Below are 27,883 nucleotides of genomic sequence, written 5' to 3'. Positions count from 1 at the left end.
CAGACACTTAACACTTACTAGCTGTGTGACCCCTGGGCAAGTCACTTAACCCCAATTGCCTCACTAAAAAAACAAAGAGGGATTCTTTTAATCCAATCCAGGCTCCCAGGCCTACCTCTTGCCATTTTTCCTCCCTGGTTCTTCCAAGGGGGAATCCAGCACCAGGCCCCCCACTGAAAGGCTTCAGAGGTTAGAAGGGAGCGGGACTCATTGGTGATGGGAGGCTGTGTGACCTCAGAGGATTCACATAACCTCTCTGAGTCCTTTCATTCCCTATCAGAAACTCTCATGGGGTAAGTTGCTAGGGAAAGGATTTGTAGAAACATGAAGGAATTGCAGAGGCTTCATCCAGTTGCTAAATAAGCCCATGGTCCACGGATGTGATGGGATCTTACTGTGCCTTAATAAATGAGGACTGGGAGGAATTTAGAGAATGCTGGCCTGCCTGGGAAGATTTAAACTGAGGCAGCGAGGGAGGAAAAAGCAGCAAAATGACTCCAATAGCAGATATAACAATGGAACCTGCCTGTGGTCTAATCCTGGTGGGACCTGAAGAGTGGCAGAGGTGGGGAGCTATGGGTGCAAAATGGTGCATATGCTATAAGAGCCAATCGTTAACTTGGGTATTCATACCAAATTTCCCCCATTCCTACTTCTTTGGTACCATCTTCTGATGGCTATCTTTGGAAAAGATGGTGATGTCAGAGCAAAAAAATATATAATTAAAAAAAAAACACCTCTACACTGATGAAATTCTGAGCACAGATCGAAATAACTTTTTTTTTGCAACACGGCTAATATGGAAATAAGTTTTGCATGGGTTCACATGGATAATGGGTATCAGTTTGCCTTCTCAATGGGTGGGGGAGGGAGAATTTGGAACTCAAAATTTGAAAATAAAGATCTCTACACCTCTAGATCTTCTCAGAGGCCTTTGGAAACCTTAACTATTCAGCTAAGTCACTTAGGGATGAACCAGAGAAAACCAAGCTCTATCTCAGTAGAAAGAATGTTATTCACTTTTATTTTCAAACAAAAACCTGTACAAAAAGGAGCCTCCCCTGAATGTTCTTTGATTTTATTAAAACCATAGTGCAGATGAATGTGTTTGCTGTCAAAGCAAGAATACACTTGCTCACGAAAGGAGGAGCTAGCATGGCCTAGGTCCAAGTAAGAGCACTGTGGTGGGCGGCCACCTCAGCTCCACTGGTGGAGGCCCCGGTGTGTGTGGGGGGCGTCAGCAGCCCCCTTGGTCCCTCCCAGTTTTAGCACCAGCCCATGGTCATGCCTCACTTTGAGCACCCACAGACAACCTGTCGAAGCCACGCTTCTTCATTCACTCCTAACTCCATCCCCCTCGCCCTGGGCCAGCACCCTAAACCTCTAGCTACCTTGGCCTCAAGACTTCATGGCCAAGCCCCGCATTCTCAGGCGTCTGGGTGGGATTCTTCCCGGTCCACAGCGAGGCAGTCTGTCGAGGAGAGCCCCAACCTGGGGTTGACAGGGCCCTGGCTTCCAGGGGTGGCTCTCTCGTGTGTGTGGCCGAGCCGTAGCCTCTCTTTGAGGCTCCTCCTCAATGAAGGCACGGGGCAGAACCACACTCTCAAGCCCAAGTCAAAGGAGAAATTCAGAGCTGTCTCCAGAAAGAACAAAATGGTCCCGTGCCAGGGACCGTCTTCACCCCAAAGCAACTTGGGGCTGGAGAAAAGGGGTGACTCAGCTGCTGAGCCCCAAAGTCATGGTGAGCAGACTCCCCATCCCCCCTGCCATCGGCACTGGAGCCTGTTCTCCCTCCGGGCAGATTCAAGGGGCTCGCTCTTGGGCCCCACTCCAGCTGGGAAGTCTCGCTGGAATCCCACGAGCTGGTTCTGATCAAAATCAAGCCGCTGCCTTTGGGCCTCAACATGTCATGCACCGCCGCCGCATGGTCTGCAAGGGAGGATTGGGATCCACCTGCAAGGAGAGTGAGAGTCAGCAGTGTCCTGGGGACCCCTCCCCAACAGCCAGAACAAGACATGCCTTTGGACCTGGCCAAGGCAGGCATCTGTTTATTAGGATCTTGTTTTTATTTTTCTTTCTCCAACGGGTAGGAGAGCAGATCCAGGTGGAAGGAAGGGAAAATGATCCTGCCCTAGCTCTGAGCCCCCTGCTCCCATTTAGGGATCTTCAGTGTACATCCAAGACTGTAGGGAAGGGAGATGTCCCCAAGCTCCCGCCCCCAAAGCCGAGAGGAGCTGCTCACTGACCTCAGAGTACAGGGGAGGTGGACGGTAGCGGAACTCCTGGATGTAGGCAAAGAACAGGCCCTCCAGGGCCTGCCTGCTCTCGGTGTCCTGGGGCGGAGGCGAGAGGCCTGGTGGTGTCTCCTCAGACACCACTTCAGAGTACTCTGGGGGAGCTGAAACAGCATGGGGAAGTAGTGAGGCCCAAAGGGAGGGGAGTGAGCCCCGGCTCCAGACGGGCACCTCTGCCCCCTTTCACCCTGACTCGGCCTCATCACTGAGTGAACCCTCCCCAGACTGCCTCATGGGCTCAAAGGCTCACCTTCGGGCTGCTCAGGGATGACCATGTGCAGCCAGTCCAGGTTGATGCTGTACTGGCTACCCACACTGGATGTCCGGCTGCCAAATGGATGCAGGGGGATGGTTCCAATTACAAGTGGCAGCTCCAGGAGCAACTTGGATGTACCCGGAATGTCCACACAGACCTGGGAAGGAGACAAGGAACAGAGTCGTTGAACGAGGAAGAAGGACAGGGGAACATTGGAGAGGGGGAAGGTGCTTCTTGGTGCTTGTCCATTCCTAAAGAGGACCATGACATGGGGCGATGTCATGACTTGCATTTAGTGAGGGAGGGCTGGGCAAGGTCACCCACCTCACTGTCTCCTCCAGAGCCATCTGGGTCCAGGTGCAAGATACAGATCAGGACGACTGGAAATGGCCCCAGATATTTACAGCAATTGGGGTTAAGTGACTTGCCCAGGGTCACACAGCTTGTAAATGTGTGAGGTGAAATTTGAACTCAGGTCCTCTTGACTCTAGGACCAGTGCTCTATCCACTGTGCCACCCAGCTGACCTGGGGAAGGTTCCAGGTTTGGGATCAATGGGTAGGTGAGCCAGAAATTGTAGTATTTTGTTTCCCAATTATATGTAAAGATTGTTTTCAACATCTGTTTTATAATTTTGAGTTCCAAATAGAAATGCCCAGTTTTGACTTAGATTTAGTCACTGGCTGACTGAGAGGTAAATCTCTTCTTTCCCTTCCTCTGATACCAGATATTGGTGCCTTTTGATCTTAAGAGTTTTGAGGGGCCTGTTTCTGAGGTCCCATGAATTGCCTAAAGTCCTGTATGTGTCAGAAGCAAGACTTGCACCCCAGTCTTCCCCACTTGAAGGCCACCACTCTAGCCACTAGGCCTCACTGCTTCTGATGCACAATTACACAATCATATAGTACGTGCAACAATTATTTCTGTAGCCTGATAACCTGGTTCTTTCACAACAACTCCCAGAGGTAGTTATGGCAGATCTTACTATATTTATTTTTCATATGAAGGAGCTAAAACTCAAGGGGGAAAGGCCTTGCCCAAGGTCACACGGCCAGGGCTGGGATGAAAACTCAGGTCTCCTTACTCTGTCCAGGGCTCTTTCCCCAACGCTTGTTCACTTACACTCTCAAGCTCTCTTTCTCTGCCCCTCCCCCTTCCCCCATGACTCTGGAAGCCCCTGTCTGGGCCTCAGTTTCCTCATCTCTCAATTAAGATGAATCCCTGCCCAGCCTCCCTATTTGAGGAGGTGGGAGTAACCTTTCAAGATCCTTCTCTTCATACTTCCCCTCCCCCCCCACCAGGAGGACTGGAACACAGGGCCAAGGCTGTGCTGCCTAACATCGGTTTTTAGGGATCCATGCCACCTCACCCTCAAGTAGGAGCAACTAATGTGTGTGGGGCATTGATAACATTGGCACAACAGCTCTGGAAGATTGAGGTACCCCGGAGCCCCTCCCCCTTTCTTCCTTCAGGGCCCTACTCAGGCTCCACCTCCTCCCCTAAGTAGGCCTTGACCATGACTGATTGATTCCTTCCTTCCTTTTCTCCTAGCCCTCTGGTACAAGATAGGGTGAGATAAGGAAGGACCCATTAAGATCACAGATTTAGAGCAGGGAGGGGTCATCCTGGCCGACCCGTCTCACTTTACAGAGGGACCTGCGGTGCAGAAGTTAAGGGGCTTGCCCAACCAGGGTCACACTGGTAACAAGTGTAGGGACTGGGATTTGAAGCCACGAGTCTTGGGAGTTTCCAACTCCAAAACCAGTGCTTTCCCCACCGTGACAGACTGCATGTAGCAGCCGATGCAAGCACTGCACTCTACAGTGAACTCGAGTGAGCATCTTCCCCCACCTACACAGTCTGAGAGAAGCTTGAAACACCATTCTAGATCACCTAGATCCTTAGAACAAGAAAGGGTTCTTCCTGACATCCACAGTCCACCCTGTACTTGGACAGCAATCTCTTCTAAAGAGCATGGCTCTAGAGTCTGAGGACATGAATTCAAATCCTGCCTCTGAGACCCATTATACACCTTGGGTTTTGGAGGTTCCTCTCTCCCAGCCCTAGGTACTTGGACCATGCTCACCTCAAAGGTACTTGTTACTCCCAGGCAGGCCATTCTATCTGGGGGCAGCTAGGTGGTACAGTGCATACAGGGCCAGGCCTGGAGTTAGGTAGACTCCTCTTTCTGAGTTCAAACCAGCCTCAGACACTTACTAGCTGTAGGACCTTGGGCAAGTCGCTTCTTTCACCCTGTTTGCCTCAGTTTCCTCATCTGTAAAATGAGCTGGAGAAGGAAATGGGAAACTACTCCAGTATCTTTGCCAAGAAAACCCCAAATGGGGTCCAGAAGAGTCAGATGTAACTGAACAAAAACAACTAAGTACCAGTTAGTCCTTCCTGACCTGAAGTCTCAATCTGCTCCTCTGGGGCCAAGCAGAACAGCCCCTCAAATCCTTGAAGACAGCCATTACAGCCCTACTGTCCCCTCCTTTCCTGGCCTGTTCTCCAGGCTAAACACTCCTGATCCCAATAGTAAACTCCAGTAAAAAGCAGCCCCGTGCGGGGAGGATCTTCACTTTTGTCTCGATCCCTGGCACCTCCTATGAGTGCTTACTAAATGTTGTGGTAATGTGGCATGTTGCCAGGTGTTAAGAGCTGGAAGAGATTTTAGTCTTGTGCAATGGGGAAACTGAGGCTCAGAGCCAAAGGCACTTAATTACACCAGGGTCAGAGGGCCCCCATTTCTGGTGCTCCCAGGCCCCACCTCCCCTCCAGTCTACACCACCCTGCTGAGTGTCGCACCTTGAGAGCATAATCCACATGGAGGATCCGGCACTGCAGAATGGAAGGTCCCACAGGAGGAATCTTCAGTGCCCGCCCTTGCCACAGCTCCCGCTTCCCTGCGGCCACGGGCTCGCCCACAATGCTCGCCACTACTGATCTCTTCTCCTTCCGGGCCCCACGGGCGACAAAGGTCTGGGTCTGGATAATGGCGGCCTTGGGCACAACTGGCCGGCTAGTGCCATTGTCTATTTCGGCAAAGATGGGGATGACCTCACCTAGGGGGAGAGAGAAGAGAGCCCAGGGTGAGACTGGCACAATGATGGGATGTCACTGTTGGAAGGGGCCTTCTTCCAGAACAGGGGGTCCAATCCCACACCACACCATGAGTGAGTCACCGAATCCTCTGATAACACGGGCCCCTTGCGGCTCAATCAATGACTGCGTCTTACAGCGGGGAAATCTCTGTGGCCTGGGGGAGGAAGCCAAGGCCTTGTGCCAGATCAGAGGCAGAGATGGAGGAAGGGGGACAAAGATGAAGTGTTCTGTACTCAAGCTTGCCCCTCTGCCGATGGCCCCTGTCCTTTGGGGATGCCATCCCCACAGGGAGCCACTCCTACCCACAGAGAACAGCACCTCTAGTCTAAGAAATGCCAGGGCCGGCCAGCCCGTTCAGCTCTCCTCTCTGCTCCCCTTGGCAGAGGGTTAAGATAAAAGACAAAGAAAAAGCAGCTTCCCTTGGACACCCCCCCCCCACCACAGGTGAGCACACAGTGCCCCACTTACCTGGGGTGTAGCCTTTCCTATCAATCTTGGCTGTAATGGAAACTGGGCCTCGATTGCAGTACCAGGCCCTGGCCATCTTCTCTTTCACACCTGCCTGAGGAGCCTATGAAAGAACAAAACCCAAAGTGAAAATAAACAAGAGGTTGTTCCCCCTAAGACCACACCTGCTTCAACATCTGGAAGGGTGAAGGTGGGCACGCCCCCTGCACTCATCTCCTCAGGATAACAGCCTCACTGTGCCTCCTCTCATCCTATGTAATTCTGGTTCCTTCAGACCAGCCACCCTGTTGGGTGCTGGGGCTACAGAGAAAAATGGAAGCACCCCTCCCTGCAGTGGGCTTACATTCTACCGGGCAGAAACAATGAGAGAACAAAAGGTCTGCCCCACTTGTGCCTGCGGTCCTAGCACCTGGCACAGACCAGGCGTTTAAGAAGCCTCTCTCTTTTACAGATGGATGAGCCACCAGCGACGCCTTTCCACCAGGCGTAGGAACTCCCAGTGCAGAAATTCCCTCTCCCAATGCCTGGTGGCTTTTCTAGCCACAGAAAGCTGCCTGGGGCATTGACGGGGGAAGCGGTTTGTCCAGAGTGAGGCAGTCAATATGGGCCGAGTCTTCCAGGCCACATCTCCTGCCCTGCTCCCTAAGTCCTGTTCTGTGACTCACTGGCTGTGGGGACCACAAGCTGACTTAATGGGGGGATGGGACACTATGATCTGTTACTTCATTCCATGAGGTGGAGATGGGATCACCCTTTTGGCAGATGAGGAAATGGAGGCTAGAGAGCTGAAGATTTTGCTCAAGGTCATACCGTGGGCTCCCCCCATCTCCTCCCAGCACAATCCACACTCCTGTAAAGGTTTTCCTTTAATGGAGCTTGTTGGCAGAGTGTGGGGCACCGGGGGTGTGCAGTCAAGGCCCAGAGTTAGTCCCCACAAGGACAGAGTGGGCAGTCTGGCCTCAGTGGGGCCATTTGTGCGCCAACATACCAGCAGGGCAGGAGTGTTGATGTCGATGGGCTCGATCACGGTGAACTCTTTCCTGGCTCGCTTGGCTGTGCCCCACGGTCTGTGGAGCTTGGCTTTCACACAGTATCGAACACTCCCATGTTTCCCTTCAAATGAGGTCACCAAAGTCCTGGCCGGCAGAAGGGAGGCAGGTGAGAATGTGGGAAGGAAGGCAGGGGGAAAGAGCTTAGGAAAGCTCCCTGATTCTATCTATCTATACTAGGCTTCTTTGCAGGGGCTGGGCATGAATGTCCAGGTGTGCTTTTGGGGGGGAGAGAAAGAGGAAAGAAACGGAGGGAAGAGGGGAGGAGAGGGGGCAGACACAGAAAGAAAGAAGTGATGAGGGAAGGGGGAGGGGAGAGACACAGAAAGAAGTAATGGGAGAAGGCAGACAAGGAGAGGGAGGAAGAGGGGACACAAAAAGAAGTGATGGGAGAAGGCAGAGAGGGAGGGAAGAGGGGAGGGGAGGTGATAGACACAGAAAGAGGAGAGAGGACTGACAGGGAGACAGGGAAGAGGGGAGCACCAGAGAAGTGGAGAGGAAAGCAGCCACTGATGAGAGAACACTAGGTGGTACCACCCACAGAAGCCCAGGGTATTTTTAGTACCCCCAGGAACAGGTTGGGGTGACAGTCCCGGGGTCCCATCAAGAGCTGCCCAACTCAGACACTTACGTGGGCAACTGGAAGCTGAAGGGGAATTCGTGCCTTCCCGGCTGTAAGGTAGTAGTGTCCCCAGAGTCTGAAAGGCGGAAGAGATTGAGGGGGGTGCGGTGAGGTTTGTGAAGGGGGCGGGCCGGAGAATAGAAGAGCAGGCTAAGGGACCTTATTAGGACCAACTCTTCCCCAGACAATAATAAAATTGGCCAGGGAGTGGTCCGCTCAGACTGCCCGGATCGTCTTCATCCCGACTCCAGGGGAGGAGAGTGCAGAGGCCACCGGCTAGAGGGGCTGGCCGCTCGGGGTGCCCAGAGCCGCCGCTCCGATGAGCCCCACCTCCATCCCCGGGGGGCTGGGTGCCGGGGCTGCTGGGGGGCCGTACCTGGAGCCAGCAGCGTGTCGCGGTGGTTCACCAGCTCCACCAGCTCGCTGTAGCTCTGGGTGTAGGCGGTGCTGGAGCCCGCGCTGCGGGACTCGGTCCAGTGCACCCGGGCGCAGCCCCGGGCTCGGAGGTGCAGGGCTCCCACCCGCGCCGCTGCGGCCAGCTCCAGCAGCACCAGCCCGGACACGGCCTGGCCGCCGCTGAACGCAGGCTCGGGCTCGGGCCCGTCCAGTAGGACGGCGAAGCGCTTCACCTTGTCGAAGATCATCTCGGATCCCGGAGCTGGGCGAGAACTGGGCGGCGGCCGAAACACAGAAGCTTCCGCCAGCACACGCTGCCCCGGCGGAGGCTCTACTTCCCGAGAGCTCCCGCAGCATCTCTTTATAGAGCGCGGGGCGGGCCGAGAAACGGCCTTCGGCCAATGGCGGCGCCGCGCCGCGAGCCCCTGAGGAGGTGCGGCCAATGGCGCGGCGGCGGAGGCGTGGCTAATGGCGGGGCGCGGAGGCGAAGAAAAACAAACACGTGGGAGAGCCGTCCCCTTCCCTCACACAGGTGGTGGGCCCGGCTTACTGGGCGGGGACCCAAGGCCGCCGGGTTCCGGGGAGCCCAGGGGCTGGTCCCGACACCCAAGCACCCCAGGCCTCCAGCGGCCTCCCTCCCACCCCGCCCATCCCCTCCCAGAAGCCTCACAGGGAGCCGCCTGTCCTCCTCAGCTCGAGGGAGCGGCCGGGCAAAGTCCTGGCCTCAGACCAATCGCGCCCCCCCCCCTATAAAAGGCCCTAATCACAATTCACTTAAAGAGCAGGCGGGAGCGTAGAAACACCCCTTTCCCCAACCCCTGCCCATTAAAAACGGTGCCGCGAAAGACGCGTGTCCTCGCCCTTGAACCTCCCAACCGTCCTCGGAGGCGGGGTCTGTCCCCGTTTTACGGAGAGAAGGCCGAAACTCGGGGAGCTAGTGAAAGAAGGAGGTGACGTGCATCTGGTCACACAGCCAGCAATGAAGGGTGGGAGGCAGAACCTGAACTCAGGACGTCCTGGCTACTCTGTCCCCATCCCACAACACTAGAAATGTCCTCAAATGGGGAAACTGAGCCCCGGGAGGATTAAGGGACTGGCCCAAGGTCATCCAGTAAGGCCGAGAAACAGCAGAGCCCGGAGTCGGGCTCTTGACCCCTGGACCCTTTTCCGTTTAACACGATTTTTAGAGCTACGAGGAGTCCGAGTCCGTGGCCCCGGGCCAAGCTTCTCTACCTCTCTACCCATCCCCCACCTCCAACCCTCAGGGTCGAACTTCTTTACAACAGTTAACAAACTAAAGGGGGGCTGCATAGAGGGTGTGGAATGAGTCTGCGTCTCAAGACAAAAGATGGTAGGTGACTGTAGACTATTCATTCTCCATCCCCGGGAATCAGTTTCCCCATCTATAAAAAGAGGTTGAATTGTGGTCTCTACTTCCTCTCACCTGATCTTCTGTGCCTTAACACCCCCACCCCCCACCCCCCAGGCCCTTCTCAGGGCCCTCCCAGCTCTGACATCCTGGGTTCTCAGGACCTTTGCTGCCGTTCTCTGTTCTAAGTAAGGATTAGCCCCATCTCACTGAACTAGGGGTTCTAGCATCAGTACAGGTTGGAAACCAAGTTTTCCCAGGCCCTGTTGTGCTGAGCCTTTGGGAGATGGAACAGAGTTGAGCAGAATTGGGAATTTCCCTTCCACCTAGAACAAGGAAGGAAATGGTGGAGGAGACCCCCCCCACCCCCCATGGAGGAGCTAGTTAATCAGTTTAACAAAGTGACTTTATGACAGACCTGGCCACCTTCCTAAACTGCCCAGCCTCCAGCCCCGCCCCCCCCTCCCCTCCCCCAACCTGCTTGGTACAATGCAAAATGCCCAGGGTTTGGAGAACGGGGACCTAGTTTCAAATCTCAGCTCTTATTACCTGTCACTTTCCTTTTCTGGGCCTCAGTTTCCTCATCTGTAAAATGACAGGGCTGGGCTAGGTGACCTACATCTGTGGGCTGCTCACTGCTGACAGACATCTCTCCCCAATTTCCTTAGCCCCAGCCCCTCTGAGGCCTGCTAGGCCCAGTCCTACCAGGACAAAGAATCCTCTTTTTTTTTTTAAATTTATTTTAATTTATTTATTTTGCGGGGCAATGGGGGTTAAGTGACTTGCCCAGGGTCACACAGCTAGTAAGTGTCAAGTGTCTGAGGCCAGATTTGAACCCGGGTACTCCTGAATCCAAGGCCGGTGCTTTATCCACTGCGCCACCTAGGTGCCCCACAAAGAATCCTCTTTATAGCCTCCTGGGAGGAGGAATTCTTCACAAAATCCCTTTTTTACAGACTCTTCTCTGTAAGACTCCCCAGGGAAAGGAGAATCCACCGGTACCTTAGCGTGGAAAGAGCAATGATCCATTTGGATCTTGGGCAAGTCATTTAACTTGCCTGGGACTCAGTTTCCCTATCTGTAAAACCAGGGAATTGGATCAGATGGTCTGGGAAGTCCCTCCTCTCTGGCTTTAGAGCAATGATCCTCTCTCTCTACCCTCCTTTCTCAACCCACCTTCACCTGTTCACATTGGTTTCATTTTAATGACTCCTGAGGTAGAGACTGGAGTCTTCTATTACAAGAACTAGTCTTGGTTTTTGGATCTGTAGTCCCAGTGGGGAGGGACCTGGGGGGCTATCTGGTACAACCTATACACAGAAGGAATCCCCTGAGGAAAATACTGGACAAGCTGTTGTCCAGGCTTGCCTGGACATCCTCCAAGGAAAGGGAACTTGTCATCTCTCAAAGCCCCCCCTTCCACTCTGGTTGTTGTCCAGTCATGTCTGACTCCTCATGACCCCCATTCAGGGTTTTCTTGGCAAAAATACTGGAGTGGTTTGCCATTTTCTTCTCCAGCTTCTTTTACAGATGAGGAAACTGAGGCAAATGGGGTGAAGTGACTTGCCCAGGGTCACATAACTAAGAAGTGTCTGAGGCCAGATTTGAACTCAGGAAGACAAGTGTTCCTAACTCCAGGCTCAGCACTTGATCCACTGCACCAGCTTTGTCCCATTCCATTTTGGGCTGCCTCTAATTGTTAGAAAGTTTTCACTGACATCAAGTAAAATTTTGTCTCTCTCTAACTTCCCCACCTACTGTCTTTTCTGCCCTTTGGAGCCAAGGAGAACAAAATGAATTTCTATTCCTCAGCATGGGTAGGGGACTGCTTCTGTTTCCTTTCCCACAACCCCCTCCTCCCTCTCCCTAACATCTGTCTGTGAGAAGGGAATGGGAGAAGGCAGGCGAGGGGAGAGGGGTGCATTGGCAGGGACAAGGATGGAGCTGGAATCCCTCTCCAGAGAGAGGTCCTGGGGGTAGGTCAGGAAGGCTCCTCTCCCCAGGAGAGCTTGCCCACTGGCCCAGGCCCAGGTGTGGGGGCTTCAGCTGTGAGATCAGCCCAGGCCCAGTCAGCACTGGAGAGGCCGACTTCCATCCACCCACCTCGTTGGGCAGGAGCAGAATGTTCCCATCTCTCTAGAAAACTGGCAGCTTCTTGTTTAAAGTTGGGACCCAGGATGGAACTCCTGACCTTGGGGTCCTCACCCATTATGAGTGTGTGTGTGTGTGTGGGGGGGATCGGGGAGCATTTGTGCCTGGGAGGAATGACCTTATGTACTGGTGAGAGTGAATTTGAGATTATGTGTGTAAGACTGGGAGAAGAATGTGAAAGATCAAGTGTGACCTTCTCTTCTTTGCAGAGGGTGAGGACCAAGGGTACAGAACTCTGCATACTTTGGCAGATGCTTAACCTTTTCCACTGGCTGGCCCCCATAGTTGGAACACTCTCCCTCTTCCTCTCTGTCTCCTGGCTTACCTGCCTTCCTTCAAATTCCAGCTGAAAGTCCCACCTTCTACAGGAAGCCCTTCCCAACGCCCCTAAATCTGCTAAATCTGCTGCCTTCTCTCTGCCGATAACTGCCAATTTCTTCCCTGTGTAACTTGACTATACATAGTCCTTTGTCTCCCCTATTAGATTATAAGTTCCTTGAGGGTAGGGGCCGGCTTTTGCCCTTTTGTACCCCCCAGCGCTTAGCACAGTACACATAGTAGGTGCTTAATAAATGTTTATTGACTGACCAACACCATTTATGGGTTGGCTTTATGGAACTGTTTTTTAATTCTTTGTTATGATGGCTGGTGGCTGGGTGGGATGTGTAAGTATTTGGAAATCAAGAGATGAAAAGAGAGAGAGAAAGAAAGAGATATGAAAGGGTGGGTCTGGAGTCATCAGAAGGTTCTGGGTTCAAATCTCAACTGCCATATGGTTTCAGCCCCATCCCCATGTTTTGCTTTGAGTAAGTGCCTTCATTTCCTCATTTTGCTGGAGACAGCTGGACAGAGGGGGAAGGGCCCTGGGCCTGGAGTCAGGGGGCCTCATTTTCCTAGGATTTTGCCACTCCCTCCCTATGTGCCCTGCAAAAATGACTTTCCTTCTCTGGGTTTCTGTTTCCTCATTTGTGGAATGAGAAGGTTCAGTTAGATGGCTTTTGAGGCCCTTTCCAGTTTTAGAGCAAGGATCGCCGATTCTCCTCTAAAAAAAATGAGGCTGTGGAAGAACTAGAGTCAGGAAGACCTGAGTTCAAATTCTGCCTTAGACACTTACTAGCTGTGTGATCCTGGGCAAGCCACTTAACTCCGTTTATCCTTCATTTCTTCATCTGTCAAATGGGGATAATAACACCTACCTCCCACGGTTTTTGTGAGGATCAAATGAAATCTTTGTAAAGTGCCTGGCATGTAGTAGGTGCTTTATAGATGTTAGCTGTGATAAGGATGGTGATAACTCACTTCTGAAGGGCTGTAAAGTTTACAAAGTGAACAAAATCATTTGAGCCCCATGACAGCCTGTGGAGAAGGGGGTACTATTATTGTTATCCTTATTCTACAGATAAGGAAATGGAGGCTCTCAGGACCTGCCTGAGAAGTGGGATCTGAACCTAGGATTCTGACTCGGACCCTGATGAATGCAGCCTTTCTTAAGATTGGAAAGAGACTGAGTGAGGGAGAGCTGGGGGCCCAGGTGTAGTAAAGCAGGGGTTGGGAAGGTATATCAGCTCTCACTGCCTGGATGCAGTCATTCCCCTTGCTGACCCCTCATCCCTACCCTCTGCCTGCAGGAGAAGTCGCGGTGCCAGCTTTTGTGGGTTCTGGTGACACCTGCCCTAGTCTCTCCCTCTCTCTCTTCCTCCTCCCTCTCCTCTGGGAGGGGAAACCCTTTGTGCCAGAGTCCCTACATTGCCTGGGGCCTGCTTCGGGCCTCAGGAAGCCTGGGCCTGGAGGAGGGTGGAGGGAGAAGGGGAGGCTCAGCCCGATCTCTTCCCCCAGAGGCACAACCAGCCAACCACCTGCCCTGGGGGTGGCACAGGGCCATGCCCCCTCCTGGAGGTTGGGGGCAGGGCTTGACGGAGCAGGGGAGGGGAGGAGGGTGAGATCAGACTGTACTTTCAGGGAACATGCGTGAAGGAGCTTCAAGAGATAAACATGCCCCTGGTCCAAGAGAGGTGGGGACCCCCTTATGACATCCCTCCCAGGAGTTCGAGGAATGGCCAAGATGTCTCCCCTAAGGAGACAGAAAGCACACCCCACGGCTAGACTGGAGAAGGGGCAGGGGACTAGAACCCAGGTCTGACCTCCCCCAGGGGCTCTTCTCAGTCTGCCAGACTGTCTCTGTGGTAGGAGTGCTGAGTGCCAACCACACCACTGTCCCCTTCTCACCACCTGCATGCATGAACAAAGCCCACTTCTTTCTGGACCTCGGTTTCCTGATCTGTAAAATGGGGGAGTGGGGGGACCAGGGGATCCTTCCAGCTCTGAATCAAATGATTTTTCTGTGCCAGGGGTTAGGGTTGGCACCAGGGAAGGGGCAAAGAAGGAAGCAGTCCCACTGAGGACATTTCCTGGAGCTGCTGGCCTGGAGGGGGTGAGCCCACTCTCAGTCAAGGAGTCAGTGCACTGGCTCTGTTTCTGAGTCCTCTACCTGCCTATAGGGCTGGGTGGCTGCCCCCCTGAGCTCTGGCCAGGCATCCCAGAGGTACGGAAAAATACAGGCAGGGCTGATCCCTTCCCAACCCCACCCTTCCTCACACTGGGACACCCAGTCACAAGTTCAGGCCTGGCTCCTGCCCAGGACACAGAGGTCAGACTTGGACCTCCTCGGTCTTCAACCACCTGCCCCCACTCACTCCACCGGACACCTGGAATAGACTGACTGTGCGCTTGTAGCGACACCTAGTGGCCGAATCAGGGAGGTGCTGCAGAAACCCCAGGGATGGGATTTAGTTAATCCAAAATAAACTACTTAATGCCAATGGTAGAGCTAGATCCTGGCGAAGGGTCAGTGTTTTAGGAAATAAATTATCCCTTCTTTGGAGGTCATAGTCAGAAACCCAGATAACTCATCTTGCATAGCAGGCCCCTTCTCTAGGGGAAGCCCTAGGGAGGGATCTAGTTCCTCCAAAGGGGAAAGGTGTGTGTGTGTGTGTGTGTGTGTGTGTGTGTGTGTGTGTGTGTGTGTAAACAAATCAGGGAAACCTTTTTGGAGGGGGTGACATTTAAAGCCTCTGGATCGCTTTTCTGAATAATCTTTGTAAATGCATTAAAAATACATAGGATAGGGGGCAGCTAGGTGGCGAAGTGGATAAAGCACCGGCCCTGGATTCAGGAGTTCCTGAGTTCAAATCCGGCCTCAGACACTTGACACTTACTAGCTGTGTGACCCTGGGCAAGTCACTTAACTCCCATTGCCCCGCAAACAAAACAAAACAAAACAAAAATACATAGGATAGGGGCAGCTAGATGATGCAGTGGATAGAGCACCCACCCAGGAGTCAGGAGTACCTGAGTTCAAATCTGGCCTCAGACACTTAACACTTACTAGCTGTGTGACCCTGGGCAAGTCAATGAACTCCATTTGCCTCAGTTTCCTCATCTGTAAAATGAGCTGGAGAAGGAAATGGCAAAACCACCCCAGTATCTTTGACAAGAAAACCCCCAGGGCAGCTAGGTGGTACAATGGATAAAGCACCAGCCCTGGATTCAGGAGGACCTAAATTCAAATCCGGCTTCAGACACTTGACACTTACTAGCTGTGTGACCTTGGACAAGTCATTTAACCCTCATTGCCCCGCCAAAAAAATTTTTTTTAAATTAAAAAAAAAAAAGGAAACTCCCAAATGGGGTCACCAAGAGTGACACAACTGAACAAAAATGCTTGTTCCTCCTCCCGACACCACTATTACCAAATCACAGAAGCTGGAGAGCTGTGGTGTGGCATCTGGCCCATTTCCTTTTCTAACGTCCCCACCAGCCTCCCCTTGGTGACTCCCTTCCACCCTAGGCAGCTCATTTCCCCTTTTAGGCTGAGATGAGTCCCTTAAACAGAACCCCAAACACGCCTCTCTGCAGTTTCCACCCAGTGCTTTCAGTGATGCTGGGTCTGGGACCAGGCAGAGCAAGCCCAACCCTTTCATGCTGCATTGGAGACTGAGCTAGTGTTCTCTCTGAGTCATCTCTTCTTTAGGTTACACTCTCCCTATTCCTTCAGCTGCACCTCCCTCCCAGGGTTGTTGTAGGATGAGATAATATTTGTAAAACGCTTAGCGCAATGACGGGGGACAGTAGGTGCTTAATAAATGCTTGTTCTTTTCCTGATCCCCAAGTCTGAACCATTGTGGTTGCCCTCTGTGGTCCAGCCTGTCAATGTCCTTCCTAAAAAGTCATGCCCAGAATTACCCACAATCCTCTCTGGTGATACCTTCCCCTCAGATTCCAGAGTTCAAAACCTCTTGGCGTTTTCTCTGACTCTTTGCTCTCCCAAGTCATGTCCATTTCTCTACCAGAACATCTCTCACCTTGGTCCTTTCCTCTCCATTCATTACTGCCTACCTAGGTGACTGCAGTGGGCTCCAAACAAGAATTTTGGCCTCCAATTGTCCCTTACCTGCTTATCTCTCTTGTGCAGCAGGTCTGGCCAAGTCCCTCCTTCCCACAAAACATGCCAATGGGCTCTCTGATGTCCACAAGGCCAAATTCAGCCTCCTCCATTCTCTCATGTGCCTGCCCCCTGCTCCAGCCAGACCAGTCCACCCTCTGTCCCCCTAACTTGCCGCATGCCATCCCGATTCCTTCCTTAGCTTTGCTCACGGGGATCTTTCTCTCCCTCTTTGCCTTCTGAATCTTTCAAAGTCTTACCCCAATGCCCCTCCTCCAGAAGTCATTCCTGACGCCCTTCCTTGTTGGGAATGGCTTTCTTTGGAACCTCACAAAACAACGTTTTCACCTTTTTTTACAGTCATATAACATTCCGTGTTCGTGTCTAAGCCCTCTACTAGACCATGATCTTTATGAGACCAGGGGCCCTGGTCTTAGCTAATTTTTTAATCCCTCCCGGCATCCATTATAGTCTTCCAGATATTAGGGGACAGGGGTGAGACACAGAATCAGTGACTTCATTGGCACAGGGAACTCCCTCCATCAATGCAAATCTACATCAGTTTGGTTCCTTCGAGTCTTTGAGAGCCGCTTAGGGGGCTGAGAGGTAAAGTCACTTGCCCAGGGTCACACTGCCAGGAAGTATCTGTCTGTGGTGGGAGGCTGGTTCTGGATCTGCCCCCACTATATTACCTCTGCTCTACATTGTAGATGTCTGATGAATGAACAAGCAGACCTGCAAACTTGTTACCTGAAGAGGAAGGATGAGGAGCATCCCTGGGCTTTCAGAGTACAGCTGCCTGGGCTATGCCCCACATACTTCATCCCTGGCCTGTGACTTGACACACCTGGTCTGCTAGCGCTCGATAGAGCTGATGGGGAGACATGGAGAATAGCCCAGGGCAAGCTGCCCAGAGCTCCTTTGGCAAAGGGTCCCAGTCGGTTTTAAAGTGCTCCTGAGGTGAAGGGCTATGTGGGGGAGGAGGGAGAAGTGACTGTACCTTAACTCTACCTCTGAACACACCTGGAGATGTCCATCTGCTCTCCCCGATCCCGGTGCCCACATCTAGGCTTGGCTTTCTCTGTAGCTGTGATCTGAAAGGTGGCCTAGGAACCCTATCTCCTGCTCCCCCCAGCCTTCTCCCACCTGCCTGGAATCTTGGCTTCCATCCTTCAGAATTACGCCCAGTGGAGGGGGCCAGGCATTTAGAGCTAGAAGGAACATCAGAGGGCGTCTACTCCAACCTATTCATTTTACAGATGAGGAAACTGAGGCAAACTCCTCGAGGTCACACTGTAAGGAGCAGAAGCAGGATTTGAACCCAGGTTTCCTGGGTCAGTATTCTTCCCTTGTGCTGCTTTCCGCAGACAGTCAGAGGTGGACTTAGAGGGGGATGAAGAGCTGGGGAGCCCCTCGGGTTGAAAGCCCAGATATGAAGAGGGGGAAGGGGCCATGTGGCTTGCCATCTTCCTATATTTGTGAGTCCACCCTCTTCCCTCTCCTGCAGGCAGCTTCCCAGCTGGCACAGACTCAGGGGTAAATATTTACCCATGGGCCAAAGTGCTCCCCCTTCACACCTGGAAACCTCAGGCCTTTTCAATTTGCTTTCCTATGTGTAAACAGCTCCTTTGGGGCTGTGTCTGCTGCCTTCCCATCACAGAGGGATAGGGCTGTCTTTTCTTTGCATAGAGGGGATGTCATGAAATGCACTGAATTGGATTTAAATGAGGGAGGGCTGTGCAAGGTCACCAACCTCACTCTCTCCTCTGGAGCCATCTGGGTCTAGTGGCAAGATTTAGATCAGGATGACTGGAGATGGCCCCAGTGTTTAAGGCAATTGGGGTTAAGTGACTTGCCCAGGTTCATATAGCTAGTAAGTATCTGAGGTGAAATTTGAACTCAGGTCCTCCCAACTTCAGGGCTAGTGCTCTGTTCACTGTGCCACCTAGCTGCCCCAGTAGGTGGTTAACAAATACTTATTGACTGACTAACTGTGGCAGCTGGCATTGTGACTGTGGGCAAGTCCCCTTTCTCCTCTAGGCCTTGGTCTTCCCATCAGTAGTGGAGCAGATGAAGTCCTGGATTTGGAATCGGAGGACCTGGCTTTGAATCTCCCACTTCAGTGACATAACTGTGGAAAAGTAATTTTAACATTTTTGGTCCTCAGTTGCCTCATTTATTTATTTTCTTTTATTTTTTTTGGTGAGGCAGTTGGGGTTAAGTGACTTGCCCAGGGTCATACAGCTAGTAAGTGTCAAGTGTCTTGAGGTCGGATTTGAACTCAGGTCCTCCTGAATCCAGGGCCGGTGCTTTATGCACTGCAGCACTACCCAGCTGCCCCCAGTTGCTTCATTTATAAAAAAAAGTAGGTTGGATCAGATGAACTTCAAGGTACCTTTTAGCTCTAATGCCCCTACCTCTGCCCAGCCTCCCAAGCTGGAGAGCTCTCCAGATGACAAAACAAGTATGGAATAAAAACAGCATCAGATGGGAGTCAGAGGACCTGGGTTCAGATCCTACCTCTACCCATCTACCACCTTGGCCACTCTGGGCAAGTCAATTTCCATCTCTGAGCATCAGTTTCTTTAAATGTAAAGTCACCACACTTAAAAAATCCTCTAAGTTCTCACTCCTTAGTATCTCACAAGACCATCAGACTCCCTCCCTTTGGGTTAACAAGAGGCAGGATCAGCTTCCCTCCTTGCATTTCCCAGGTAGAAGAGATTAGTCCTCAGGCATTGGAAAGGCAGAGCCCAAGTGTGAACATTAGCCTCCAGACCTCTCCCTCCCACCCCTCAATGGGACAAGAGTCCAAACATACTAATTCCATCCAACGCTGGCCAGCCACCTAGCTCAGGCCTCAAAAACAACCTACCACTCACCATCCCAATACTAGGTCAAACCTCCAGGCTCCTGGCTGGGATTATTCTTTCATACCTCAAATTAGGAATGGAGAGGAGAAACCAAGGCCTTCTTCCTGGGCCATGGGATATGGGAAAGAGAAATAGATCTTTCATTCTATTAAAGGCCTCGGGCAGGTGGGGTGATGGTTATAGGGCCTAGAATCAGGAAGACCTGAGTTCCAATCCATCCTCAGACACTGGCTGTGTGACCCTAGGCAAATCATTTAACCTCTGTCTGCTTCAGTTTGCTCAAGTGTAAAAATGGGGCATCCTCTTCTCAGGTTGTTGTGAGGATCACATGAGATCTGTAAAGCTCTCAGCACAGTTCCTGGCGCACAGTAGGTGCCTAATAAATGCTTGTTTTCTTCCCTCTCCCCTCTTATTTCTTTAGAGGACCCTATAATCCTTCCAGGCTTATAAATCCAATCTCCACAATATGTCACCCTGCTCTTTTCCCCAGTCACAGCCCTTATAGCCAACATCCTCGGAAACAGTTTCAATAGAGGAAAGGGCCAGCCAGACCACCGTTGCCAGCTGGCACAAAGAAGGCAGGTAAGGGCAGCTAGGTGGCACAGTGGATAAAGCACCGGCCCTGGATTCAGGAAGACATGAGTTCAAATTTGGCCTCAGACACTTACACTTACTAGCTGTGTGACCCTGGGCAAGTCACTTAATCCCCGTTGCCCCGCAAAAATAAAATTAAAAAAGAAGGCAGGCAAGCCAGGCAAGCTGATGAAGCAACCCCCCCCCCCCAAGGAGGGGAGAGAGGCAGCCTGTGCCAGGTGGGTCAAACCACCCCCACCCCTGTGGCCACCATCTCCCCTGGTGGAGACAGCCCAAGACAAAAGCCTCGGGAAGAGCCGATGGCCCTCAGCATCCTCCTGGGAAGCAGCCCACACAGAGCCACAGCCTGGCCCTGCTCTTGCAGCCTGGGGCTTGAAGTTCCCTTCACCAAAGTCATCGGCATTGTCAGATGGTTCAACGTCAGAAACATGATTTCATCAAAGGAAATGACATTATAGATGAGACATTACCATCTGCTTTGCTACTACACCGGGAGGATCATGGGACTTTTCCATCTGACTTGCAGTTGAAACCTTCCCTAAGTGTTATCTCCCCCAACTGGCTTACTTTTCTATTTATAGTCTCATGGCTTAGCAGAGCGCTTTGTATATAGTAAGTGCTTAATCAATGCTTTGTTCATTAATTCACAGAGCAAGCGGAGTTCAGGCCCCATTAGCTCACCCTACAGCAACAAGTTCTTCATTGATCTACGAGCCTCCAGTCTCTCCCCTCTTCAATCCATCATAGCTGCCAAATGATTTAAGGAGAAAGCACAGATCTAACCATGTCCCTCCCTGACTCAAACATCTTTAGTGGCTCCCTATTGGCCCCTTTGTATAAAAATATACAAGAACTCTTCACTTTGACATTTAAAGCTCTTCGCAAATTGACTCGGGTCTACCTTTCCAGACTTATTTCTTGTTCCTCCCTTTCCTGCACCCTAGGGTAAATGCTAGCTAGTCTAAGCTCCCTGCAAACTGGCTGCTTGTTTGCCCAACTCAGCATTCCACGTGGAGGACAGCTGCCTTGGGGCCTGAATGCGCACGCTGGGCACTGGGTAAATGCCGGTGAAATGGAACCGAAAGAGGAAGGTAGGCTAACTGAAGCCCATTTCTCGGCAGGGAACGGGAGGTGTGGTTTCACAGATAAAAATGAAACAAATTGGGGAAACTGAGACCCGTTTTCAGAGGCAAGGTGGTGGGTGAAACCGAGCCCGACTTCACCAACAGAGGACGCGGTGGGGGGGAAGTGAAGCCCATTTGCCGGAGCTCCAGCCCAGACGGGTTCGTTCCCCGCCTCCCGCTGCCGGCGGTGTGGCCGGGGCGCTGGCGGTGTGGCCCGGGGCGGGGATTACCTCGGGGAAGCAGCTGCCTGCGTCTGCGGAGGAGGCTCTGGAAGGCGGCGTAGTCGTTGTACACGGCGTTCACGCCCACACTGCGGCTGTCCAGCCAGTGCACGGCGGCGGCTCCCCGGGCCGCCACGTCCAGGCCCTTCACCCGCAGGGGCCGGCTCAGCTCCAGCACCAGGAGGCCGCTCAGCAGCTCCCCGCCGTGACAGGCACCGGGCGCCAGCTCCAGCCGGAAGCTGCGGATTCCGCCGGGGCCCATGGCGTGGTGCCGTCGGAGGGCTGGGGCAGCGGGGAGCGGGCTTCGCTGACAGCCGGGCCAGGGCCGGGCGGGAAGCGGTTCCGGGGGCTGCCGCTCTGGGCACTCTGTGCCGCTAGCCGGGGGCTGGTGGGGGCAGCAAGCCTGTTCACGTCTGGGGGCCCTGAGCCGCGGAGGATGGAGGGACGGAGGGACAGAGGCTCCTCTGGGCTCTTTGCTCAGTCCGGCGGGGCCGTGGCAGGGTCGCTGTGTGCCAAGGATGGGAGATCTGAGTTCAAGCTCAGGCGCAGTCGGACGCAGCCAACCGCCGGCTAGGAGCTGAACTCTGCGGGCCCCTACGTGGCCCAAGACCACACCTTATCTGCAAGCTCCGCCCAAGGGCATCCTCCCTGCCCCAGCCCGGAAGGTACCCACCCTAGGGCTGGAAATTCCGTACTCGCGCGGGAGGGGCGTGTGTGGGGGATGACATCCGACGGCAAGGCTGGGTTTGTCCTCACGTGCCCAGGACTCGGGGATCCGGGAGGGCGGACCTGAACTTTGGGAAAGTTGGCTCAGAGCGCTGCCTAGGGCGTGAAAAACGGACTGTTAAAGGGGAGTGGAAGCAGGGAAGACTCATTCGGAGGGGCCTGGTGAACGGTCTAAGCAGGGGGCAGCGACAATAACGGACTTAAAAAAAAATAGTTGTTTAAAGTCTTCGAAGGGCTAATCCATCCATCTATACATCTACTCATCTTCCTCTTTCTTTTCTCCCCTTCGAGATGTCATGAGCTCCTTGTCACTGGAAGTGTTTAAACAAAGGCCCCTTGACTGTTTATCAGGGATGGTGAAGAAAGGTATTCGTGACTTGGGTGTGGGATGACAGCAAGAATTAAATTTGCACAGCACTTAGAAAAGCTCCATCCAGTAATTACAGAAAAATCACCAGTGTCCAAGTGGTTGGATCGAACAGACTTATTGAGGAGTGTTTTTTCCGTGAGGCAATTGGGGTTAAGTGATTTGCTCAGGGTCACACAGCTAGTTAAGTGTCAAGTGTCTGAGGCTGGATTTGAACTCATGTCCTCCTGAATCCAAGGCCAGTGCTTTATCCACTGTGCCACCTACCTAGCTGCCCCCATCCCTGTCCCTTTTTAGACTTCCTTATGGGGTAAGTTAGATTTCTATATCCAACTGAGTATGTTTGTTATTCCCTCTTTGAGCCAACTTTGATGGTCCTCTCTGCTATGACATTTTGTGTCCTAAGGGCCCTCCTAGCCCTGACATCCTGGCTTCTAAGGACCCTCCCAGCTTTGCCATTCTGTGTTCTAAGGGCCCTCCCAGCTCTGACATTCTATGTTCTAAGGGCCCTCCCAGCTCTGACATTCTATGTTCTAAGGGCCCTCCCAGTTCTGACATCCTAGGTTTTAAGAGCCCTCCCAGCTCTGACATTCTGTTCCAAGGTCCCTCTTAGCTCTACCATTCTGTTCTCAGAGTTCTTCCAGCTCTAACATCCTATGCTCTAAGGCCCCACCCAGCTCCAGTATGCTGTGCTCATAACAGTGTCCCTAGAGTTCAGCAATGCAAGTCTCCATGCAATCTTGGAGGACCACATGATCCGTGTGGGTGAGATGGGAGTGCAGTGGGGAGGATACAGAGCTGGTTGACCAGCCCCCCCCCCCCAAGTTGTCAATTAAGTCTTCACATTGCCTGGAGCAGCCCCTTGACCAGGGCCCAGTTCACATTCTTCTTGATGCCTCGAATGAAGTCATCCATGGCAGTTTGTCAAATCTGGCGATAATAATCAAAGCCTTTCAGTTTTCCAAAGCACTTCACATACATTATTTCCTTTGAGCCTCACAACAACCCTGTGAGGTAGGTAGCACAGGTATTAGCCCCATTTCACAAATATGAAAACAGACTCATAGAGGGTAATTGACTTGCCCACAGCCACACAGCTATTTTCAGAAGCAGGATTCAAACCCGGGTCTCCCTGGTTCCAAGTCTAGTGCTCTTGACTTGGATAATGGAGCTGGGGGAAGATAGCTGACATGTTGAATGAAAATCTCAATTGGCTAGAGCATTAGGCTGCATCTAATGAAATTGAACAGTTATAACCTAGGGTAAAAAAAAAAAAAAGAAATCACCTCACAAGTACAAGCTAAGGGAATTGTGGCTAGAGAAGTTTGCCTGAGAAAGATCTGGGGGTTATAGTGGACCACAGGCTTAATATAAATAGAGTGACACAGCAGTCAAAAAAAGCAGACTGAATGGAGCATCATGTCCAGAAAGATGGGGGTGATGGTCCTGTTGTCTTTCTATCTTGGTTATATCATGTCTGGAATATTGCATTCAGTTTGGGGCATTGTGTTTTAAGAATAGGGAGTGTAACCAGAATAGTGAGGGCCTTGGAAAACAGGGTTTATGATGATTAAAGAAACTGGGGATGTTTGCCCTGGGAAAATGAAGACAGTGGGGACATGATAGATGTCCTCAGGTAGAAATCAGAGGCAGATTTGGTTCCATCTAAATAGAAACTTCCTAATGATTAGACCTGTCAGAGGCTACCCCATGCTTGGGCAGTTCTGATTATTTGGACGTTGTCCATTTTCCCAGCCTCCCACTGACACTTGTAAGAAATGTGCTCTTCATGGGTGACTGGATGACCTCTTGTAGGAGAAGCTGCAGAAGGGATTGCTGTAACCACACAACTTGGATTAAGTGGCATCTGAGGTTCCTTTGAGATCTTGATTCTATGTTCTTATGTCACTCCTGGTTCTGCTATTCTGTGCCCTAAGCTCCTTTCTCCTTTGGACATTCTGTGTTTTAGGGTCCTTCTCAACTCTGACCTCCTGCAGAATCCACAGTGTGCTCTCAACACCCAATGCTCCAAAGACCCTTCTGGGTTCTGATGGTCCTCTCTGACATTCCATGTTCTAAGAGCCCTCCCACCTCTGAAATTCTGGGTTCTAAGGGCCCTTACATCTCAGACTTTCTGGGTTCTAAGGGCCCTCCCAGCTCTGACATCCTGTGTTCTAAGGGCCATTCCCCTCTCTGATGTTCTTTGTCCTAAAGGCTTAACTATAAAGGGTTCAGTTCTCAGTCTAAAACCATCTGGCTCAGGTCCTGGTGAGAGAAAGAAAAGGATCTGCCTGCATTTACTTCTCTGGAGGCCCTGTGGCCTGAGAGCACGTAGTTTTCTCTCCTAGGGGAAAGGAAAACAGGTCTTATCTGAGGTGCCCAGGCCTCCCTCAGACTTAAGGGAAGCTGTAGGCTCAGGGCCTGATAAAGGCCTGGCCCTGCTTGGGGCCCTTGCATTTGGTATCCCTGATATCACCCCCTCAAGGATTCCAAACGACAGGCTCCTCCCCTACCCCTGCAGCTGCTGAAGGGATTTTGATCAGAGGAGTGAGCTGGGGCTAATCAACCTGGGGCCCATGAACTTGTCCAAAATATTTTGGTAACTATTTCAATATAATTAATATCCTTTTTAACCCTATGGATTTTATTTTATCCATTTAAGAAAAGACCCACAGACTTAGGCACACTGCCAGAGGGGTCCATGACATGATAAAGTAGCCCACCCTTTCATTTGGGATAAAGGATTACTGAGGCCTGGGACCCACAAAGGGATTTTGCTAAGCGGTACCCAGGGAAAGAAATTATGGAGCAGTCTCTGCTGGGGGAGGCCAGCACAGAGCTGAGGACTCCATGACAGCAAATGAATCCAAGACATTTATGAAGCACCCACTGTGTGCAGCACCTTCAGCTTGCTCTAAACGAGGGCTTTGGGAGGGAGGTGTTCGGACCTCTCTCCTTCCATCTGTTTTTTTTTTTTTTTAGGTGAGGCAATTGGGGTTGAGTGACTTGCCCAGAGTCACACAAGCTAGTATGTGTTAAATGTCTGAGGCCGGATTTGAACTCAGGTCCTCTTGAATTCAGGGCTGGTGCTCTATCCACTGTGCCACCTAGCTGCCCCTCTTCCATCTGTTTTAATCCCCCCTTTCCTCTCTAGCTCTTTCCCTCTATCTTAACTGTAACAAGCATTTATTAAGCCCCTACTGTTTGTAAGGATGCTGGAAATGAGGACAGATGCATCATTCACAATCCCCAAACTCAAGATGATGATTACATTCTAATGGGGGAAGACAACAGGTGCACAAGTATGATACAAAGTGGGGGGCAGTGGGGGCAGAGGGGCAGGTGGAATGCTCTGGGAAAGCATGAATGAGGAGGGGCCCTCATGCTTGTGGGGGGTGGGGCGTGTGGAGGAATCAAGGAAGGCTTCTGCCAGTTGGGAGATGGAGCCAGACTCGGTCTGGGGTCCAGACTGTCTCCCAAATCCCATCTCTGTCCCATTCTGAGGTGACAGTTCCTGAGATCTCATTCAGTCTCTGGATGCCCTCCTGTGGCCAACTGTGGGATTGCTGCCCAAGAGGCAGACCCCAGGGCCTAGGAGGACACTTACAGTGTCAGAGGTGGGAGATGTGTTAGAACCCAGAATGTCAGGAACGGGTAAACTGAGACTTAAGAGAGAGTGGAGGGACTTACCGATTTCTCTTCCTTTGATTGTACTTAAACTGCCCCAAGGAATCCCAATTCACCAGCCCAACCTGGTAGGGCCTACGTTATAAGTGGACCCTGCCTCAAGGTAGTTTCAGAGCCCTGTCCAAGGAAGCACCCATTCCCCAAATGAATGAAGTCCTCCAGCACTTAGCGCAGTGCCTGGTATGTAGTAGGCACTTAATAAATGCTCGTTGACTTCACTTGAAAGAGAAAACAATACTCGTCCTCTAGGACAGTGGTTCTCAAAGTGCAGTCCAGGGAGCCCTGGGGATGTGTAAGATCAAAACTATTTTCATAATAATACTAAGACACTTTAATTTCTAATACGGTAAATAATCAATAGCTATGACCCAGATAAACAAAAGCTCTGTAGGGAGTCCTCGAGAATTTTAAGAGTGCAGAGGGGTCCTGAGACCACCAAGTTCGAGAGTGCTGCTCTAAGGAATAGCTGAGGAGGGTGGGCCCCTCGGAGGAGGGGGCTTCTTGGTGGGCCTTCCCAGAACCACCCAGCCTGCCTGCTGAGGCCTCCTGTTTATGCTCCCAAGTGGATGAGCCAGAACACGTCGGCCTCCCTCACCACTCGAGGGTGGGTCTTCTTCATTTGTTCTATTGAGAGGTAAGGCCAGAGTGCCAGCTTGTCCCATCCTGTCCCCACCCTATGCCTGGGACGCCTGTCCTCTTTTAAAAAGCCCAAGCCAGACACCTCCTCCAGGAAGCTCTCCCTGACCACAGCTCCTCTTTGCATCTCATTTCTGCCCTCCTGGGTTAGTTATCATCTGCACTGCTAGGGCAGATCACTGTTGGCCCCCCAGTTTCCCTCCTCTGGGGTTCTTAGCCTTTTTTGTGCCATGGACCCCTTGGGTGGCCTGGTGAAGCCTAGGGGCCCCCCACAATCACCTTCTCAAATAAGTGAAGGGAATACTAAATTTCAGTTAAAGGTTAGTGAAAATAAATGTCACTTTTCCCCTTCTGAGTTCATAGATCCTCTGCAATCCCCCTTGGGGTCCCAGGTTAAGAACCTCAGGTCTTACACAAAGCACCGCAGACAGTAGGTGCTTAAGTAGTGTCCGAAGGCCCTGAAGATCAGTTACTCCACTTAGGGAGCTGGCCTCTGAGTCTGGGGGGTCAAGGTGGGGGAGGGAGGGGGCGCAGGTGGCCATCCAGCCTCATTCCCTCCCTTGTGGATTCACCTCGGTGGAACCACGGAGCCTCCTTCAGAATTCTCCCTTAGGCCCTCGGAGATCCGGTGAGGCAGAGGAGGGAGGGTCAGCTGAGATGCTGAGCAGAAGTGGGGCCTGGGACCCTGGGCCGGAGTCAATGGCAGTGAAACCTTCCCCACCCCACCCCACCCCCATACAGTTAACTCTGGCCGGGCCCTCCTGTAAGTTGGCCTCTGTGGGTGAACAAGGTGCCAGGAATGACGCTGCAGGGAAGTCCCAGGAGAAGGGGAAGAAGCCTGGGTCTCCAGTCTTGGTGTGCAGCCACTCTCTCCTCCTCCCTTTTTTCCCCACCTCCCTTTCCCCCTCCTGCCCAACTTTTACATTCGCTATAGGCCAGTGCAGGCCTCTCCCACCTGGGCCCAACCCCATAGATATGGGCCTGGGACGGGGAGAGGGAGGGCTTGGCTCCCTTGCCCGTGGCCAGCTTCTTAGCCTGTCACCTCCCCTGGGACGGGAGGAGTCCTCTCCCCAGCCCTCCAAGAAGGCCCCAGTCAATTCCCAGGGGCCCAAGAAACAGAAGACTCAAAGGGCCCCCTCCCTCAGATCCTGACATCAGAAGTTGGCCAGTGGCCCGGGGCTGGGGGCAGGAAGGGCGCTCAACATCTGGAGCCCCCCACTTTCCAAGGGGCATCACTGGCTGAGTCCCCGCTGTGAGGCTCCCTCCCCTCAGAGGGCAAGCTGGGGTTTGGGAAGGGAGGGAGGGAGAGGCAGCCGGGGAGCAGCTGCCCTCGGCCCTGGGGACCCAGACCGGGAGAGGAGGTGGCGCCAGGACTCAGGGCCCCAGCTGAAGTAGGCCGGGCTCCACTCCAGCATCTTGAACTCCAAGAGAGATAACTGTACAGGGCTTTACAGAAAAAGCAAATGAGATCAGCCACACAATGGCTAAACATAAAAGGTCCGAGTTAA

General features: G+C 52.4%; 2 protein-coding genes across 5 annotated transcripts in view; both read right to left on the bottom strand.

The window, feature by feature from the left end:
• Positions 1–997: 997 nt before the first annotated feature.
• On the bottom strand, positions 998–21,532 carry ARRDC2 (arrestin domain containing 2). Of its 2 annotated transcripts, none has more exons than XM_043977880.1 (8): positions 20,969–21,532; positions 7,800–7,866; positions 7,108–7,255; positions 6,120–6,222; positions 5,355–5,611; positions 2,545–2,707; positions 2,247–2,398; positions 998–1,953 (listed from the first exon to the last, which is right to left on the bottom strand). In XM_043977880.1, the coding sequence occupies exons 1-8, from the start codon at positions 21,219–21,221 to the stop codon at positions 1,900–1,902; spliced, it is 1,197 nt and encodes a 398-aa protein (XP_043833815.1). In that variant the 5' UTR covers positions 21,222–21,532; the 3' UTR covers positions 998–1,899. The 2 variants fall into 2 exon arrangements, with proteins under 2 accessions (XP_043833815.1, XP_043833814.1); XM_043977879.1 differs by lacking the exon at positions 20,969–21,532 and adding an exon at positions 8,167–8,520.
• A 5,594-nt stretch (positions 21,533–27,126) lies between these two features.
• Positions 27,127–27,883, bottom strand: part of KCNN1 (potassium calcium-activated channel subfamily N member 1) — a 36,335-nt gene continuing 35,578 nt past the window's right edge. For all 3 annotated transcript variants that reach the window (XM_043977550.1, XM_043977551.1, XM_043977553.1), the window contains one exon: positions 27,127–27,821. In XM_043977550.1, the coding sequence (XP_043833485.1) occupies positions 27,644–27,821 (178 nt within the window). In that variant the 3' untranslated portion in view covers positions 27,127–27,643. The remainder of the gene's footprint in view (positions 27,822–27,883) is intronic.

This window comes from Dromiciops gliroides, chromosome 1, assembly GCF_019393635.1.
Source record: "Dromiciops gliroides isolate mDroGli1 chromosome 1, mDroGli1.pri, whole genome shotgun sequence".
Classification (NCBI taxonomy): domain Eukaryota; kingdom Metazoa; phylum Chordata; class Mammalia; order Microbiotheria; family Microbiotheriidae; genus Dromiciops; species Dromiciops gliroides.
Note: the sequence above shows the minus strand (reverse complement) of the source record. Positions and strands in the feature narration are given on the sequence as shown.

Coding starts and splice junctions, on each gene's coding strand:
- ARRDC2 (XM_043977879.1), bottom strand. CDS start 8,434: ATGATCTTCGACAAGGTGAAGCGCTTCGCCGTCCTACTGGACGGGCCC. Junction 6,223..7,107: donor TCAACACTCCTGCCCTGCTG/GTATGTTGGCGC, acceptor GTTCTTTCATAG/GCTCCTCAGGCAGGTGTGAA. Junction 1,954..2,246: donor CACCTCCCCTGTACTCTGAG/GTCAGTGAGCAG, acceptor CTCTCCTTGCAG/GTGGATCCCAATCCTCCCTT.